The following is a 20,890-nucleotide window of genomic DNA, read 5'->3' as shown; positions in this document are numbered from 1 at the left end:
ATGCAAACCACAGGGACCCAGATGTAAAAAGTTTGAGATTTGGACTAAAATGGCAAAAGTGCCCAAACCACAGGGACCAAAATGGCAGTTTACTCAAATTACATATTTACAAAAGAAACTCAGTCTCCCCATTTTATCCCTTTATGTTTGGACCTATTCGAGAACCAAAAATACCCCAAATCCTTGATCTCGCTAACTAGGCTATCAATTCTAACGGGTTTATTTGAAAAAAACCAAGTTGTTTCTAGCTTTCCACAAGCACCAACACGCAATCCTAATTATGCCTTGAACTGCCAGTTTCTTCTTATCCGACCCGCTGATGATCATATGAAAATCCAGAAGGTCCTTTATCGAAAAAGCATATATGTTTGGAACCTTACACCACGTGCTAATAGCATTCCAGACATTAGACGCAACGATGCAAGCAATGAACAAATGATCGACTGATTCTTCATCCGAGCCGCACACCCTACACAAGGAATCTCCCACCGGAATGTTTCTTTTTCTCAACGCAACACCCGTAGCAATTCGATCCAGTTCCATTCTCCATGCGTGAATATTAATCTTAGCCGGTATCCATTTACACCATTCCATCTTATAACCGATAACCATCATTGAATCTGAATGCAATAACTTCTTGACAGCTTTAACCGTGAATGAACCAGTGGATTCCGAAGCCCATCTCCATCTGTCGCACGAGTCCGAGAATTGAAACTGTTCCAACAGAGACTGGAGCTATTGGGGTTTTATATCACAAAAGGGTATAGTCATAAAGCCCCTTACTCATCATTATACAATTATTAATTTTCAATCTTTATAATTAATTTCTAACTTTATAAAATAAAAAACCATTTCATTAAATTAAAAAACATTACAATAAAATTAAAAAAACATTACAATAAAATAAAATAAAAACTCAAGGGTTTTTTTTTTCGTTTCGCTCCTTTTGTTGTATCACCATCTTCAACGCTTTTCCGGTTAGGTAGTCGTGCGGTTTCGAGTAGAATTCAAAGTCTAGAACCCATTGTCTATCTCGCATAATCTCGGTCACTTCCCGGTTCTCTTCCATACGTTGAGCCCCAAGGTCGTGTATGTCTTGAAGGCGTCGATTCATCTACGAAAAGGCATTAGTCAAGTCGGATGCCACCGACGATGACTCCAGCCACATCGATCTTGCACAGCTTCTTCTTTCGGCGGGTCGAGCTAGCTATTCTGCCCCTTCCTCCCCGGTGAGTAACAGATTAACATCGTCTGCGTCCGTGTTTCGAGCGTCAGACGTTGGCATTTATTTGACGGCCATTTATTTGCTGACCGACCCGAAATAGTTCCTACCATGGTAGGGACGTTGGCCAATTTGGCACTATTACGAAGAATTTGGCAACACTTCAATTATGGGAAATTACCTTGAATGGCTTGATATTCTATTAAGGCGACCTGTGTAATGTCCTCGTCGTTATGACCACTTTCCCATCCGGTTTTTACCCGTTGGTAAATGAATTGAAAATTTGTACACTTTTTGTTGATATCGGTCTACTTGCCCGATATTGAATTCGGTTGCCGGTAGCTATCCTCCCTACCCATTAGCCCAAAAAATAGTTCCCGGATTCGGTTCCAAAAGACGGTTTTATTTTGGTTGTTTGCAAAAAAACAAAAAAACAAAAAATTAATAGCAAACTCTTTTAAAAAATATTACCTATTTCGGGTCCTCCGACACGTCGAGCCAAGCTCGAGTTAATGCACTCCTCTTTATCATCCCATGGTTGCACGTTTTTTTTTCGTTCGGGTTTTGGTTTTCGTTTTATGGTTGCATTTGGTTTTGTTTTGTTGCGCCTCATCTACTACCGGTTGTGTATCCGGGACGACGTCAGGCTCGCGGAGTGGCGAGCCGAAGGCTTGATACGACCCGATTCCACCCATGTTGTGATTCGGGTTCCAACCGTATAGATTTGGGTCCCATGAGAGGGGTTGATTCATTAGGTTCATAAAACCGGTTTCATGTTGATTGTACTCAACAAAACCGGATCCGTACGGGGTGAGTCGAGTGGGAACTGGTGAAACGAGATGGCTAGGATTGCTCATTTGGTTCGTGTCCGCACTAGAACGCAAAGGAACAAAACCGCGGTTGAAGGGATGCATCGTATAAAAACCTAGATTTTTATAAAATAAAGATAAAGATGGTTTGAGAGTGTGTTGGTTTTTAAAAAAATGAGTTGAAAGGGTGATTATATATAGAAATTTAAAAGAAATAATTTCTTTTTTTAATTTACTCGACCGTCCAAAGGTCACTTTTTTGAAAACTCTCCAACGTTATCACCTTCGCGAGAAAACAAAATTAACAACCCATAGTGTCGGCTGTAGCGGTGTGGCCTGGCGCTATCAGACTATTTGCCGCGGTATACCGCCTCACTACGAGTGGCCTAAAGTTTTTTTGTCGTTCGAATATTATTTGAACCTTGACCATAAAATTGATTTGTAATTTCCTTTAACTCTTTAAAAATTTATTTTCAAGGTATTAGATTATGTAAATAACTGCCAAGGTTCAATTTTAAGTAAAACTAGTAAAAATTACTTGTGCGCGTTGCAGCGCCGGTACGTCGCAAACATCGAATGAATTAGTCTAAGCGTTATGTGATGCGTTAACTATATGAAAAACACGTGTTTCGATGTATCCGATTGAAGTCAATGTAACCTATTTAAGCATTATGATTGGATCAAAACGTAAAGTAAACTGAAATTATACCGTACAATCATAACGTATTAGATATGGCCCGACTCATACATAGAAAACGTAGCATGTGTAAAAGAAAAACTGACATGCGTAATCAGAAGGGATTAGATCTTTTTAAAAATGTCACACCCCGATTTCTGATGGGCCCGGATGGGTAGGGTTTAAGCGTGACGATTTATAATAGTATTACAATTATTATGCAGCGGAAGTAGTGAGTAAAAATATTCCTTTAATAAAAACTTGAATATATATATATATATATATGTATATATATATATAATTTATACAAGCATTCAAGTACAAGCCCACATGCGGGATCAAAATAAAAAAAAAAACTTTAGACATAGGTAGAGGATCCTGTACAAAGTCCATCTTTTGTAAGAAGTGTAAGAAATAATTTGGGAATGACAAGTGTCCCTCATCTTAATTAATTCAAAAGGGTATATTAGTAATTGTCCATTCTTATCAATTAATTGATTTTCAAAGATAACTGCCAAAAATATCAGGCGATATATTAGGGATGTGATTCGAATTCGATTTGTTCTATACATTTAATTGTTTACGGTAAGTTCTTGTTGTAGTGTTATATTCCCCAGTCAATAGTGTTATATTATGTACAGGTATCTTTAATCTCTTTTTCATAGTGTTTTATCCCCATCATAGTGTTTTAAAACACCACGCCATGAATCTGATTATACGATTTCTCCATATAAAACACCATGATTTGAATCATAGATGTTTAAAACACCACACCATGAACAATGTCTCCAGATAAAACACCATGACTTGAATCATAGTCATGGTGTTTTAAAATCTGGGAATGTTTTGTATTGATAAAACGCCACGCCATGAACAATGTCTCCAAATAAAACACCATGACTTGAATCATAGATGTTTAAAACACCACGCCATGAACAATGTCTCCAGATAAAACACCATGACTTGAATCATAGTCATGGTGTCTTAAAATCTGGGAATGTTTTGTATTGATAAAACACCACGCCATGAACAATGTCTCCAGATAAAACACCATGACTTGAATCATAGATGTTTAAAACACCACGCCATGAACAATGTTTCCAGATAAAACACCATGACTTGAATCATAGTCAATTTATCCAGTTGTTTTAAAACACCACGCCATGAATCTGATTATAGATATTTTCTTTTTATGATAATGTATGAAGAATATGCAACCAAAGACCTCCTTCAATTAAGGTGAATCATTAATTCCGATATTTAAGGAAACAGGAGTGAATGTAGGTGTTTTTGGTTGTGTAGGTTACGGTTACCATATTTCAAACATTGAAAAAGACACTATTGCCCTTCAATTTTACATAAGGTCCTTCTAATTAAAACACAATTTACATTTTTATACCCTATTAATCTCAACCATTAGATTAAATATCCAATGGTTTAAAACACTTCTTACCCTTCTTACATTTTAGACATTTTTTACCATATCCCTACCCTATATATATATGTATATATATATATATATAATTTATACAAGCATTCAAGTACAAGCCCACATGCGGGATCAAAATAAAAAAAAACTTTAGACATCATAGGCCTTAAGCTGAGTAGTTGCAAATTCCATATCCTTTATCATAGTCAACCCGGATTCCCAGCCTAATATCAAGGTTATGTACCTGTGGTTCAAACTTTTGAAAATACGTCAGGTTTTGCTGGTAAATACAATTAAACGACCCATTTTGAAAATAGTTTATCAAAAAGAGTTTTATAGATAGAGAAGACCTGTAGGTAATCATTTACTACTTTTTGGGATTTTATCTTGTCACCAGTTTTACAATATTTGTCATACAGTTGGGAACCAGAAATCAGTGCCGGTCATTTTCAGTGCTATAATGATTAAGGTACACACCAAAGTTTAATAACGCGTCTTATAGTCAGTATGCCTACCCCAGCGCGTTATTTAGTATGGCCATAATAGTTCATGAGTCGGGACGCCCGGACACGGTACCATTAACCCTCAATTATTTTAGTTATCAAGTAATACGGATTAAACTGAGTTCTTATATTTATAAGCAATCACATGGCTCATTTATATCATACCTGCTCCAAGTGGCACATTTGCCATACCCCAAGTTTTAAAATAAAATAAGTTAAGAATATTTAGCTCTTGCTAGCTTCCAACCGATAACGGTTTTAATTGAGCAAAAGTGGCAAGTCAAAGTATTATTGACCTAGGTCCGATTATCTGGGGGTTCTATAGTCCGGAATGAACAGAATTAGTTATCTCTTAGAATGTATACGGGTCATAGGTTAGTTCCTTAGACATGACCCGTTACTTAAGAATAGGTTCGATTTCGCTAGATTAAGCGTAAACCGGATATAATGTGGTTATACCTATCCGAGTGCAATGACTCATTGGATAAAGGTTATATAACCATACATTCTATTTGAAATGGTTTTGAAGTATTTTGACCCATTACACCTATTTTATAAGACCTAGGTTCGTATAACAAGTTATTCGCATAAAAGCGGATTTAGAAGATGAGTTGGGTCTAAGAAAAGTCTTAGGTGTCATAATATATTTTATATCATTATACAATCTATTTGAAAGTCAGAATGTAGATTAGTTTAGCTTAAAACCATTTATTTAGACATTTTGACGGAAAATGGCATAGTTGTCATTTTTATTATATATTTACAAGACTTGTCATTTGACCTACCAAACGACACGACCAATAGGTATAACTTCAGAGGGTTATACTCTATAATAATACGGTCATAATGTCGGGTTTAATCAGGTGCTAACATAGACCAAACGGGTCATAATCAAAAATCAAACTACTTGACTTTTGACATAGAATGAGGTTTTAAACTGAATTGGACGAGTTGAGCATGCTAATATAAGTTATATATTCTTTTTAAGTGTCAAAACAAGTGAGTTATAAGCTTAGAACTCATTTATGCAACTTATGCAAATTGTTGCATTTTTTACTTTTTAAGTAGCATGTTTGACTCGTTAATTCGATTAGTAAATGTGATGATCCGAGGGTATGATCACAGAGGGATCATACCATCGTGTTATCACGATCACATAGGAAAGTTTGGATTGAATTTTGACTTAACAATATTGGTCAGAACTGAAAGTCAAACAAAAAGTCAAATTGTTTGACTTTCAGTTGATAACTAGCTAAAATGAATGAAATAGAACTAGGAAAAGACTTACTATAGAAGAGGAACACTAAAGAAGACTAGAGAGCAACTCCAAACTTTAGGGATAGCTCCAAAGAAGTGTTTAGAATGAGTTGAGAAGGTGTGAGTGTTATGGACACTAAGAACACCTATTTATACTATTCAAGAGGTCACCAAATCAAGCTAAGTGTCCCACCAGGTGTTATGGACATGCTTAGTGTCCTTCCAGGTGTTGAATGGAGGTGATGAGTGGCAGGAATCGCGATCTTAGTGGCATATGGCAGTAAAGGCGGCCAGCTGCCAAATTGCTGTCATTAGGCACCTCTTGCGGACCGTAAGAGGTTAGTCTTGCGGTCCGTAAGGGGTTTCATAGCCTTATTGTTTTGAATCTCCCTTGCGGACCGTAAGGGATACCCCTTGCGATCCGTTAGGGACCAGCAGAAGTTGATATTTGATCTTTTTTTTTAATTTAGTCCTTGGACTTTGATCTATTCCCATTTTGGTATTTTTCGTCCATCTCCTTCCACATAGGGATTAGTTGGAGATTCGGGACACGTGTCATCACATAGTTGGATGAAATTTTTCAGGGTGTTACATCCTCACCCCCTTAAAGGAAATCTCATTCTCGAGATTTATTCAAACATATACGAGTATTTCCGTCTCATTTCAGACTCAACCTCCCAAGTGTATTTTGGGCCACGACGGGAATCCCGTTTTACTTTGACGAGGAGAAACCTTTTTCTTACAGAGTTTTTTAATTTCATGGTCCTCAATGGACAAAGGTTTTTCAATTAACCTTAAGCTCACATCAATTTGAATGTCATGATGAGACATGACAAGTGCTTTATCAGTTAAGCACTTTTTCAGATTAGAGATATAGAATACATTATGGATTCCACCCAGCTCTTCTGGTAGCTTAAGTCTATAAGCTACTGAACCGACACATTCTGTTATCTCAAATGGTCCAATATATCTAGGGCTCAGCTTGCCCTTATTTCCAAATCTCATTACGCCTTTCTAAGACGAGATTTTAAGCATTACTCTGTCTCCGATTTAGAACTTGAGAGGGTTTCACCGTTTATCAGCATAGCTCTTCTGCCTATCACGGGTAGTCTTGAGTCTATCTCTGATTTGTAAGATTTTATTAGTTGTTTCGAGGACAATCTCAGGTCCAGAGAGTTGGCTTTCACTAACTTCAGCCTAACAGATGGGTGTTCTACACTTTCTCTCGTATAAAGCCTCAAAAGGTGCGGCTTTTATACTAGTGTGATAACTGTTATTATAGGAGAATTCAATCAAGGGTAGATGTTCATCCCAACCACCGCTTAAGTCAGTCTTGCATGCGCGTAGCATGTCTTCTAGAGTTTGGATTGTACGCTCACTCTGCCCATTAGTCTGGGGTGGTAAGCCGTACTAAAGTTTAAGCGCGTACCAAGCGATTGCTGGAAACTTTTCGAGAAATGAGAAGTGTATCTAGTATCTCTATCAGATACTATAGACAACGGTACTCCATGAAGAGACACAATGTTATCAACATACAACTTAGCTAGCTTGTCGGAATTAGAAGTTTCCTTCATTGGCAAGAAGTGCGCCGACTTAGTCAGTCTGTCGACTATGACCCATATCATGTCATTGCCATGACTGGTCTTAGGTAACTTGGTAATCAGATCCATTGTTACCATTTCCCATTTCCAAGTGGGAATTTCCAGTTTTTGTAGCAGACCAGACGATCTCTGATGTTCAGCTTTAACTTGCGAACATGTTAGGCATTTTGCTACATAGGTGGCTATGGACTTTTTCATGTCCATCCACCAAAAGTTCCTTTTCAGATCATGGTACATCTTATCTCCACTGGGATGTACCAGATATTTCGAGTTATGTGATTCTTCAAGAATCAACTCTAAGAGCCCTCCATAAATGGGAACCTAGATTCCATCATTTAGTCTTAGGATTCCATCCTTTCCAGGTGTTAACTGTGACACCAGACTATTTTGAGTCTGTACCGTACTAGTGTGACACGTGTTATGAATAAATAAAGACAATATTTTATTGAATTTGGTGTTAATATATAGTATTTGATGTGTTGGTAAATTCCAACTTCGTTAAAAATTATGTTGGCAATAATAAGATAAACGCTTATCGCGTAACGAACAAAATGCGAAACGAACGTCGGTGACCGCCCGATTAATGTTAAAATCCTAAAAATATCTTGTTATGATTAAAATGTTATTTTTAATCATATCCGTAAGGAAAAATTAATTAAAACGCTTAAAATCTCTATTTTGCGAATTTAAGCGCATATTGCGCGATACCGCGCATATTGTTAGGCCTTTGGATCAGGATCTGTTCGTGTGGAACGTGGATGAATCGACCAAGATCAATGTGCAGAATCCATTGATTATGTCACAGAATCAAAACAACGCATTCAACGATTAAATCCGTCTGATCTTCTATTAGAATGATGTAAAAGTACAGTAGCACCGGTAGAATCTCAGACCAGCAGAGGTTCCTTACAAGTTGAACAAAAGTTCTAAATGACTACCCCAAGCTGGGTATTTATAGGAAACATCAGGGAGGTATATGTGTCGTCCGATCTGGTGGTGATCCGATCGGGTGGTCATCCGATCGGATGACATTAGTCAACCTTCGGTCTTCACATTTACATTATGCGCCGATCCCTGAGTTGTCGTTATACACAAATACATACACTTACATACAAATACACAAAAGACATATACAATACAAAATAAGACTCAATGCTGACGGAAGCTACAGACATATGAACTAACAGACTCCCCCTTGGATGTAGCTGTAGTTCCTTCCAGCATAGTCTTCAGTCTTTCCTCTTACGTCTTCGTTCCTTGGCCCTCTGCCTCCTCTGTTCTGCTTTTTCTTCTAACATCTTTCTTCTCAGAAGCCTTCCTTCTTCAATCCACCATTTTCTGTACACTGCATCACCGTCACGCTTTCTGTCCCATTTAGGAATCTTGTTCTCCTCCTTTTCGATCGGTGTCTGATCCGTTGGTGGTGGTCTCATGAGCTTGAACTTTCCGAGTTGTGCAGTTTTCTCAGCAATAGCTTTGAATCTCTGTTCGCGCTTGTACTTCTTCAAGAATTCATCAATCTCCAAGTCTCTCCACTTAGACTTCCAATACCTGCCGGAGTTGATGTCTTTCGCAAAGCACATATCCACTATCTTTTGATACTGCATCGCTTGCACTTTGTCTCGCTTCTCGTACACAATCTTGTTATAAAACAAGCAATCGATGTCTTTTTTTGAGCAGTTAACAAGCCACATAGGATCCAATATCCTGATCCTTCGAGACATCCCTGTGGACTTGTCAAATAACGAGATCACTGCTTCCTCTGTGCTTTCATTGTACAACCACCCTTGAAATTCCTCATGAAAATCTTGTTCCATAGCTCTTAGAGGCATGTTCTTTAAGCACCTTGGCGGCTTGACATCCAAAGTAATATCCTTCTCCCCATTCTCCAGAATAGTAACAATCTGTTTAGGATATTGAGGCTTCCAGTCAGGATATCTTGCCTTTGATTGCTGCTTCACATAATCCCACAGATGTTGGTCATGTTGCTTCACTTCCAAACCATAGTAAAATTGCTTTATGTTCTTAGTTTGGACCAACTCATCAACGTCCCACCATAGGAGGGTCTTTATGTCTGCCAAGAACTCGAAATATTGTACGCCTTGCTCCCTTCTAAATAGCCCCAAGACAAGATGTCGCCCCATGAAATGTTGGCATCATGCGTAAAGTACTGTGGTGGCCTTTTGTACTTCCTTTCCTTTGGCATAACTTTAAACCACTTCTTTCTCTCTTCAGCAAGATTCTCTCTAGGTATAGTTCTTGGAACACCTTCTGTTGTTATCTTCTCAACAATCTTTCTTTGGATTTCGTCTTCATTTTGATCTTTGAACATTTCAGCCAGTGAAGGAAATGTCTCATCAATACCAGAGTAATGAAAATCTGTTTCTTCATCAGACGAATCAGATGCCTCTTCAACTAAAACTTCATTGTACTTATCTGCTTCTTGGGCATATACAAACTCACATTCTCTTTCTGGTGATGGAGGTATCTCATCTTCAATATCAAACTTAAATTTCCCATTATCTAAGCCCAACTCCTCTAACATCTCCGCCCTAGACCTAGGCACCTCTAGCTCCCCCTCATACCGAGCATGTAAATAAATGACAGTTGGTTGTGTGAGGAATACCTGGTCGATGTGTTGCTTTCCTGATGAAGAGGACTCCTGTTGATGATCCTCCTCCTGTTCATTAATCTCATCATTCAGGAAATCTTCAATCTTTTGTTGCACGGACGGATTCACAATCAACAACCCAGACGAACCCTGATCATCATCATCATCATTACCCTCTGGATTGTTGTCTATATAATCAAACAACTCATCATCAATCTTCTCTTCTTCATCTTCTTCTTCCTCTACTACTTCTTCATCTTTCCATTTTAACAATAACACTTCTTTCGCCTTTTTTTTTTGAATAACATGCACTCCGCAAACAATATCATTAAGATCGAAAGATAGAGTAGAAGACTCACCAACAAGCACGGATCCCTTAGGCTCTTCTTCAGCATCAACCATCTCTACGTCTGCTTGACTCGAAGAACCACCTGCTTCTTGAGTCTCAACTATAACACTTTTCCTTCTTTGAGTTGCTTCTTCAGCTAATCGTCTTTCTCTTTCAACTCTATGTTCTTCAGCCCTTTTGACTTCAATGTTGTTGAAGACAGCATGAACATCAATGTTCAGATGACTTTCCATAACAGTGTATAGCATGTTGAGTTGTTCGTCCTTCATAACTTTGTCTGCTTTCATGGCTTCCATCTCTAACTTCATTGCTTTCATGTCATTTGACGTTGCTTCATGAATATCACTTATCAAACCATTCAGCATCTGATTCACTTCTTGCAACTTCCTCATTTGCTCACGCATTTCAAAGTTTTCTGCTGAAAGAATCTCAAACAATTGTGTATTGTCATGAACACCATCTTTCAATTTCTTTAACTTCTTCTCTTGCTTTATCATGACGGTCTTTATTTCTTCATTTGTTTTCGTCAACTCTTCAACCTGTTTCTTTAACACGTCACGCTCAGCTTCAGCTTTGGACTTTTCTTTCTCAAGTTTACTGACTTTCTTCTCTAATGTTTTTACAGCCGCATTATTAAACATATCAAATTCATCACCAAGAATAAAGTCATCCTTGAGTTCACCTCTAATATTCGGAAACCCTTCAAACATATTAGGAAGTGATGTTTTCTTTTGCTGTGACGACTCTGGAATATCAAGATTTTCTGGTGGTGGTGGTGGAGGTGTAGAAGCCCTTACTACAGTAATTTCCACTTCATCATCACCATCTCCTTCTTTCTGTTGAACTTCAACTACAGGCACTTCAACACTTTGTACCTTTTTTGCTTCATGAACTTTTGAAGTTGTAACATGTTTTTCACTTTTGCTAGCTTGATCTTTGGGCAATGTAGCACCACCTTTCTTTGCTCTAACGTTTCTCGAAATAACTCCTGTCTGAACAGCTTTTCTTTTACTCCTTAACTTCTTTTGCTCATCAACAGATGGAGTGTAGGTAGAATCTTCTTCGTCAGATCCTTTCTTCTTCTTTGTAGGCTTCTTTTTCAACTGAGCTTTTCCTCGACCAAGTGTTGTTAGATCAAGCTCTGTCTCTGTCTCTGTAGACTCGTTATCTGCCTCACTTGAATCATCACGAGCAACTCCTTCAGGCTCTGTCTCTTTAACACTTTCTGTTGGAATGCTTGTGCTTTGATCTTTCTGAATTATGGCTTCAGTGATCTTTATGTATTGTTCAAACGTTGCTTTGGTCAGATCAACACCTTCTTGTGGTATGCTTGATGGATCTAACAATGTTTCATCAATCAGACTTGATTGTGGCTCCTTTGAAGGTCCTGCAAAACAGAAATTGAAGTATTCATTAGTAAAATATAACAATTAAAGGTTCTAATTTCCTTATGACTCCCCCTTTCACTATACCCTTTACAACTATCTTCGGTGTAGTGTAACACCTCGAAAATTCATGTCCAATATTATATCAACACGTGTCATGGATTTAAAACGTGTAAAGGATTGATTTAGAAGGACTAAAGTTGAAAAACAAGGAATCTATGTGTATAAAAGGATTTAAAGTGTCAACAATGAATAAATATATCCTTCAATAACCCTACATGATGTTTATACCCTTAAACGAATAAATCATGGATCATACGAAGCTAATTGTGAAAGAAAGTGAGGAGTTACAAACTACAGGGGTTAAAAGTGTCAACATGTTTAATGTATACCTCTGAGTGACCTTTTTAGCGAACCTGAAGCTTTGTAATGATTAATTATACTCACAAGAATGTGTGATAAAAACTTCACAAGGTTTCGATAAAGTATGAGAAAGTTATGACAATATTCGTATACGAGGGATTAAAAGCGTCAACATTGAAATTTAAGACTTTTCGGTGATCGTATGAATTACCGGGGACTTACAAAGTTGGTTTACAACTTGGGGTCCTTAAAAGTCAAGTTTGGGGGTTTATAGTGCAAGAAATGAGCTTAAAACCAAGTTTGGAAGGACTAGGGACCAAATGTGCAATATTTAAAACTCGTAACCTGGAACCAGACTTCACGCGGGGCGCGTAAGCCCAGGCAGGTCCCTTATGCGGGCCGCCTGGCACTGCCAGATGCAGATTTTCATCACAGCTGCCTGTTACAGCCGGTTTAACCGACTTAACTTACCATGATCTAATATGATAAATAAGTTGTTTTGAGCCTTCTGGAATAATAAAAATATCAGCTTTCCTTTGAAAACTTCTGGAATAATAAAAATATCAGCTTTCCTTTGAAAACCCGAAAATCGCTCCAAATCGCCTTTTTAAGCGTTTTTAACGCATAGTATGTATTAAAACCATTTTAGGCATATAAGACTTGATACCTACTGATGTTTTAAGTAAATTTTTATACTTTAGCAATAAGCAAAAGTTTTAAACTCAGATTTCCAGATTTGACCTTTAAACCTTAGGTGAAATTACCAAAATGCCCCTTCGGTGCATAGTATGGTTAGAAATGATAAATTTCACATATAGGTTATACCCTACTGATATAACTTAGTAAATTAAGTATTTTTACTGATTTCATCAGACCCGAAACTCAGAATTATATTTAAACTCTTTTATAATCTTTTAAATGACCAAAATACCCCTACGGGGCGTAATTTGAGTTTAAAATCATTTGGGAATAATAGAAGATATCTTGCTGATGTCACAACATATTTAAGGCATATTAACTTAGGAAACTTGCATATGACTCATGTGGTTACCCGTTACGCACCTTTCGCGTTCGGATCGGCGTATGTAATTAATTTGCATATATTAGCCGAAACGGGTCAAACCATATCGTCTTTGTCTCAAAATCCAGAATGTGTTTAAGTTACCCATATTAAACAAGCATGCAAGCTTGTCGGGCCAAAACCACATTCTAAACCGGTCTTCGCTTTATCATGCGTTTGAACCGTGTCTTCATTTTGAAAACTAACCGGTCTAATTCGAGGCTTAATTAAAGACCCGTTAGGATTCTAATAGGTTATTAAAAACCTTCGTTCCAGATTAGGAGCCCGGTAAAAGCTACGTGCACTTGTTGTATTTGATTTATACTTTGCTCAGGTAAATACTCTTTACTTATTTTCCCTATACGGGCTTGGGATACGGTACTATAAATGTACCGCTTGGTCGGGTGTATGTAGTCATCTAAATCGTATTGTGATTGATGTATTTACATAACCTGTTTAATATGTATTATTTGGAGTATGGCCTTTGGGGGTTAAATGACCATGTCCCCGGATATCCTTGGCATCATTCAAGAAATGGCCACGACCTAAGCACGGGGTGTAGGCGTACACCTGACAGATGCATTATGTAAAAAAACTGGTAACCCACTTAAAGGAATCAACCTTGTGGGCATTATACATGTGGCGTGTCAGTTAACTTAAGTCCGACCCTACAAACCGGCCCTAATGGACGACAAATGAGTAAAACTGTATACAAAATTATTTTCAAATAATTGTCCCAAGTTATAAAAATATTTTTGCTGAAGTGCATTCAAATCAATTTTCAAACTCTTTTCAAAATGAGTCAGTTAAGTTGTATTTACCAGTGTAAACTGACGTATTTTCCAAAAAGGCTAAGTGGAGGTACTAAGCGTAATAGGCTGGCTACTCCAAGCATCAATAATCAAGTCTCGCAAGCTCTAGATGTCAAACTCTGTTGAACAATTTTCCTTTTTATTTGATCCGCCTGTGGATCTGTTTCAGCCACTTTGTGATACTTAATATTACATTTTTATTTGGTTGAAATGAATCTATCTTTCTGCTTCCGCTGTGCATTTAAATTTGTGTTGTTTGACTATGATGATATCAACTACGTCACGATACTCCCCACCGGGCCCACCGGTAATACGTAGAAATATCGGGGTGTGACAGGTTGGTATCAGAGCCAACACTGAGTGAATTAAACACTAGCCTTTTGTGTTTAATCTCAGTTACACAGTTGCACACTCTTGAGTCTAGACAAGAACATAGGACTAATCCTGATTCATTATATTTTGTTTCCTTTGTTATTTTCTGATTAGCCCTTGCATGGGCAAGTCATTTTCTGTTAGAAGTCCCATTTAGGGCAACCATGTACTTGTTTAAATTTTAATGGGACGATTAGATTCCTATATTATAAGATCTACCATTATAATAAAATCGCAAAATCTAAAAAGGACAAGACCTAGCCATATGTCACCTAAAGACAGGGCCAAGATGGTAGTTCCTCAATTAGATTCAGATCCTTGTTAACATCTCAATTTAGGATTGTTCTGCGTTAAATATTAAAGAGAATCTTAAAGGTAAAACCTAGCCTAAATGTCGTTGCAGACATGGCCAAGATGGTAAAACCTATTCAAAAGATTCAAATCCTTGTTAAACATCTGAAAGCATATTAACATGCTTGACAAATGTGATTTGATAAAATCACATAAGTCATTCTTGAAATGGGTTATTCTAAAATCCCTTATTTAAATAATCATCCCTTAAGGATGAAGTGCCCACGGGCTATAATTAACATCCTCTGGGACTAAAGACAGTGGTAGCCTACAACTCCCTGTCAAGAAAAGGTAATGAACTTTGATTCAAACCTCAATGCCTCTTTGTGCTATTATTAACTTATAATTAAGGTTATGATAAAGATCCTGAATAATTATTAACTAGAATGTGTGTTAAAAACCATGGTTAATAAATCGTTTAAAACGATAAAACTGTATAAGCTTCCGTATAAACCTTGTCCTTGTTTGATTTTATGTAGCAATTAAAGCTACATGGCTAGGTCAGAGGAAGTGAATAGTCATCCTCTGGAAAACCACGATAATGATAGGATTAATATAACCAGAGGAGAGCTCCGTACACTGATTGATACAGCTGTATCTAAAGCTGTAGAGGAGCAATTCAAGAAGGTTAGTGGGACGCATAGTAGAACTTCTTCAGTACCCCACTCTAAGTCTGTTCCTAAGACTCATTCAGAAGCTCACAGCAAGCCACCCTCTAAGAAAGATGAACCCAAGAAAGAGAATGTTGAACATTCCTCAAACCAACACAGTGTTCCATCCAAGAGGATAGTGTTTGATGATGGAGTGCGTACCAAGTCCTGTACTTATAAGTACTTTGTTTCCTGCAAACCCCGGGATTTCACTGGGGAGAAAGGGGCAATAGATTGTATGACCTGGTTAGATGAAATGGACACTGTTGTTGATATCAGCAGTTGTGCTGAAAGGGATATAGTGAAGTATGTATCCCAATCGTTCAAGGGAGAGGCACTGGCATGGTGGAAGTCTCTCATTCAAGATGCTGGGAAGATCCCACTCTATAATATGTCATGGGAGCAGTTTGTAGTCCTCATTAAGGAGAATTATTGTCCACAACATGAGGTGGAAAGGATTGAGTCAGATTTCTTATCATCGGTGATGAAGAATTTAGATTGCCAACCTTACCTCACCAGTTTCAATACCATGTCTAGGTTGGTCCCATATCTGGTAACCCCGGAACCCAAAAGGATTGCTCGCTTCATTGGGGGTTTCGCCCCAGAAATCAAAGCCAGTGTTAAGGCTTCAAGACCTGCTACTTTTAGATCAGCAGCTGATCTATCTCTGTCTCTTACCTTGGATGCGATCAGGCTAAGATCGCTCAAGAACCCGAAGAGAGTAAGAGGAAGCGTGAGGATGATACCTCACAAAGATCTGAGAAGAAGCACAAAGGTAATACGGACCACAAGAAAGAGTCTGGGTCGAACAAAGGCAATCAGCGATCAGAGGAAAAGCCAAAGTGCACAACTTGCCAAAAACGCCACTTCGGAAAATGCAGGCTTGAGACCAAGTCTCAATCAGGATCACCTGCATGTGGGTTATGCAAGTCTAAGGAGCATAAGACTATTGATTGCAAAAAGATTAAAGATGCCACATGTTACAACCGCAATGAGAAAGGGCACATTTAGACCAATTGCCCTAAATACGCCAAGAAACCTGAGGAAGCCAAGAAGACCAATGCTAGCGTCTTCCAGATGAATGCACATGAGGCTATCCAGGACGACAACGTGATCACAGGTACCTTCCTCATAAATGATATATATGCAAGAGTACTTTTTGATTCAGGAGCTGATAAGTCGTTCGTAGATAATAAGTTTTGTAAGTTGCTGAATTTACCTGTTAAAACCTTAAGTGTGAAATATGAGGTGGAGTTAGCTGATGGAACCTTAGAAACCGCTTCAACCATGTTAGATGGATGTGTTATATCTTTTCGGAACCACTCTTTTCCTATGTCTTTGCTTCCTTTGAAGTTAGCTGGGTTTGATATAGTATTAGGCATGGATTGGTTATCGCGTAACCAAGCCCAGATCATCTGCAACAAGAAGCAAGTAGTAGTCAAAATCCCGTCTGGTGAGCCACTTACCATTCAGGGAGATAACCGGTATGGATTACCTGGGCAAGTGTCTATGCTCAAGGCATCTAGATGCTTGAAGAAGGGTTGTGTCATTTACATGGCACAAGTGACTATTGATGAGCAGAAGCCCAAGGTTGAAGATATTCCAGTCATTTCTGAATACCCTGAAGTATTTCCTGAAGAACTACCTGGTTTGCCACCAGATAGGCAAGTAAAAATCAGAATTGACATCATCCCCGGAGCAGCACCTGTTGCGAGAGCGCCTTATAGGTTAGCACCAACAGAGATGAAGGAATTGAGGACGCAGCTAGATGATTTGCTAGCCAAAGGTTTTATTAGACCTAGCTCGTCTCCATAGGGAGCACCAATCTTGTTCGTCAAAAAGAAAGATGGGTCGATGCGTTTATGTATCGATTACCATGAGCTTAATAAGGTTACTATCAAGAATAGGTATCCTTTGCCCAGGATCGACGATCTGTTCGATAAATTGCAAGGAGCAAGTTATTTCTCCAAGATCGATTTGAGGTCAGGCTATCATCAATTGAAAATTAAAGTTGAAGATGTACACAAGACTGCATTTAGGACTCGTTATGGTCATTACGAGTTCTTAGTGATGCCTTTTGGGCTAACTAATGCACCAGCGGCGTTCATGGATCTCATGAATCGTGTTTGCAAGCCTTATCTAGATAAATTCGTAATCGTCTTCATCGACGACATACTCATCTACTCGAAGAGTCAAGCTGACCACGAGAAGCATCTCCGTTGCATTTTGAAACTGCTTCATCAAGAAAAGCTCTATGCCAAATTTTCAAAGTGTGAATTTTGGCTTCGTGAAGTCCAATTCCTTGGACATGTTGTCAGTGAGCATGGTATCCAAGTAGATCCCGCAAAGATTGAAGCTATCATGAACTGGCAAGAGCCGAAGACGCCTACGGAGATTCGCAGCTTTCTAGGACTGGCTGGATACTATAGGCGATTAATCGAAAACTTCTCAAGAATTGCAGCACCCCTGACTCTTCTCACTCGCAAGAATAGCAAGTTTGATTGGGGGCCTAAGCAGCAAGTATCCTTTGATGTTTTGAAGCGGAAGTTGAGCAACGCTCCAGTGCTGACGTTGCCCGAAGGAATTGATGAGTTTGTAGTATATTGTGATGCATCACACACCGGGATGGGATGTGTGCTTATGCAGAAAGGCAAGGTCATTGCCTATGCTTCACGTCAGTTAAAAGTGCACGAGAAGAATTACACCACCCATGATTTGGAGTTGGGTGTCGTTGTATTTGCACTAAAACTTTGGAGGCATTATCTATATGGAACCAAGTGTGTGATCTATTCTGATCACAAAAGCCTTCAACATCTGTTCAATCAGAAGGACTTGAATATGAGGCAGCGACGTTGGATGGAAACATTAAATGATTATGACTGTGAGATAAGATACCATCCAGGCAAGGCAAATGTGGTTGCCGATGCCCTAAGTAGAAAGGAAAGAGTAAAGCCGATAAGAATCAATGCTAAGAGCATTGAGATAAAGAACAGTTTGAACAAAAGGTTGTTAGCTGCACAGAAGGAAGCTGTCTTGGAAGCTAACTATCCTAATGAAAAGCTAGGAGTAACTGAAGAACAGTTATCCTATGGCAAGGACGGAATCCTGAGATTAAATGGAAGAATATGGGTTCCTGTTTATGGAGGACTTCGGGATGTCATCCTCCAGGAATCCCACAGTTCTAAATATTCCGTTTATCCTGGAGCTGATAAGATGTACCAGGATCTGAAGGCAAATTATTGGTGGATAGGCTTGAAGAAGTCTATAGCTGCTTATGTAGCTAAATGCTTGACGTGTGCTCAAGTCAAGGCTGAACATCAGAAGCCGTCAGGTTTGCTACAATAGCTTGAAATTCCCACTTGGAAATGGGAAATGGTGACAATGGATTTCATCACCAAGTTGCCAAAGACGAAGAAAGGAAATGATACTATATGGGTGATAGTAGATAGACTGACTAAATCAGCACATTTCCTACCCATTAAGGAGACTTATAGCTCCGACATGTTAGCCCAATTATACGTAGATAAGATTGTATCTCTGCATGGTGTATCAGTAGCTATTATCTCTGACAGAGACACCAGATACACATCTCATTTTTGGAAAAGCTTCCAACAATCTTTGGGCACGCGCTTAAATTTTAGTACGGCTTACCATCTCAGACAGATGGGCAGAGTGAGCGTACCATCCAAACTTTGGAAGACATGCTTCGTGCATGCGTGATTGACTTAGGTGGTAGTTGGGATAACCACCTGCCATTGATCGAGTTCTCCTATAACAATAGCTACCATACAAGCATTCAGGCTGCGCCTTTTGAGGCACTATATGGTAGAAAATGCAGAACGCCTATTTGTTGGGCAGAAGTAGGGGAAGCTCAATTATCAGGACCTGACATAGTCTTTGAAACGTCGGATAAGATTATCCAGATTCGTGACCGCCTGAAAGCTGCCAGGGATAGGCAGAAGAGTTATGCTAATAAAAGGCGAAAACCTCTAAAGTTTGAGGTTAGTGATAAATTTTTGCTCAAAGTATCACCCTGGAAGGGAGTGATGCGATTTGGTAAGAAAGGTAAGTTAAGCCCAAGGTATATAGGTCCATTCGAGATCATCGAATGTGTAGGAACAGTGGCTTATAAGTTAAACTTACCTGAAGAGCTCAGTGGTATTCACAATGTATTCCACATATGCAATCTGAAGAAATGTCTAGCTGATGAATCGCTAGTCATACCACATACAGATGTGCACATCGATGAGAGCTTGAAATTTGTGGAAAAACCTTTGTCGATTGAGGATCGACAGGTTAAGAAGCTTCGGAGGAAGCATGTGCCTATTGTAAAGGTCAAATGGGATGCCCGCAGAGGTCCCGAATACACGTGGGAGGTAGAATCCACAATGAAAGAAAAGTACCCTCATTTATTTCAGTAAATCTCGGGGTCGAGATTTCTTTTAAGGGGGTGAAGATGATTGTTTTGCAGGATCAGAGACCTTTGGTTTTGGAGAACTTGCTTTCTTATCATCAGATTTTGGCTTCCATGTTTGTTGAGACGAAGCAACCCGTTTGTAAAATTTATCAGTTTTAGTTACCGACCTTTTTACGGGTTCAGTTTTGACTTTGGTGTTTTCATTTTTCAAAACTTTCTTCTCAACAATCATTGGAGCTTTGCCTTTGACATCGTCTTTCTTTTTCGGACTCTCGACAACCACAGACTTAGGCTTCGAGTTGGTGCACTTTCGTGCAATGTGTCCAACTTGATTGCATTTAAAGCATGTGCGGGTGTCAATTTCCCGACTTTTGCCTTCGGTCTGAGGCTGTGAGGCCTTCTTCTTAAAAAATTCTTCATTTGATTCTGAAAAAATTTCAGATTCTTGATCGGAATGTGAACTCGAGCTTTTCACAAACACTTTCTTTTCGACAAATCTTTTGTTTTGAAAGTTCCTTTTCTGATTGTTCTTACCACCCTGATAACCACCCGACCATTTGTTTTGGTTGTTGTTGTTAAAACTTGGCAGTACAGCAGGTTTTTTGTAGTAAGATTTATCTTTTTTAAAGTTTAATTGCCTTTTGGAACTTTTCAAACCCTCAATTTCAGAAACATCGATTTCAACCAATTTGAACACATTTTTCAATTTATCAGCATTCACATTCTCCAGTGGAAATTCAAGATCCGAATACAACTTATCAGAACCAGACATCTTGTACATCACAAGAGTAGGTCCGTCATTGAGTTGTTTTTTGATTTTGATTTCGAAATGTATTTATCCAAAAAGCACTCTTCATCCTCAGTCGAACCACTATCAGATTTTAAAACATTTTCTACCACATTTTTTTACGACTTCGGATTGAACACAGTCTTCATCAGATGATGAAGTGAATGTGACATCGATTGTTTCTGGGAGTTTAACCTCATTTGTTTCATCATCATTATCCAACCCAGACTTTTTCT

General features: G+C 38.6%; 1 protein-coding gene across 1 annotated transcript; it reads right to left on the bottom strand.

Annotated features, from left to right (window-relative positions):
- Positions 1–8,726: 8,726 nt before the first annotated feature.
- Positions 8,727–20,639, bottom strand: LOC110929173 (calponin homology domain-containing protein DDB_G0272472-like). The gene is made up of 3 exons (XM_022172299.1): positions 20,525–20,639; positions 9,669–11,844; positions 8,727–9,609 (listed from the first exon to the last, which is right to left on the bottom strand). Exons 1-3 carry the CDS (start codon positions 20,637–20,639, stop codon positions 8,727–8,729), a joined length of 3,174 nt encoding a protein of 1,057 aa, XP_022027991.1.
- Between the last annotated feature and the right edge of the window lie 251 nt (positions 20,640–20,890).

Source organism: Helianthus annuus, chromosome 1, assembly GCF_002127325.2.
Source record: "Helianthus annuus cultivar XRQ/B chromosome 1, HanXRQr2.0-SUNRISE, whole genome shotgun sequence".
NCBI lineage: Eukaryota > Viridiplantae > Streptophyta > Magnoliopsida > Asterales > Asteraceae > Helianthus > Helianthus annuus.
This window is presented reverse-complemented; position numbering and strand designations above follow the sequence as displayed.

What these genes read in the sequence shown, in the direction of transcription:
- LOC110929173 (XM_022172299.1), bottom strand. Translation starts at nt 20,639, where the DNA reads ATGTCTGGTTCTGATAAGTTGTATTCGGATCTTGAATTTCCACTGGAG. An exon ending in CGATGTTTCTGAAATTGAGG is followed by an intron (nt 11,845 to 20,524) that starts GTTTGAAAAGTT and finishes TCTGTTTTGCAG; the next exon opens with GACCTTCAAAGGAGCCACAA. An exon ending in AAGTACAAAAGGCCACCACA is followed by an intron (nt 9,610 to 9,668) that starts GTACTTTACGCA and finishes GGGGCTATTTAG; the next exon opens with AAGGGAGCAAGGCGTACAAT.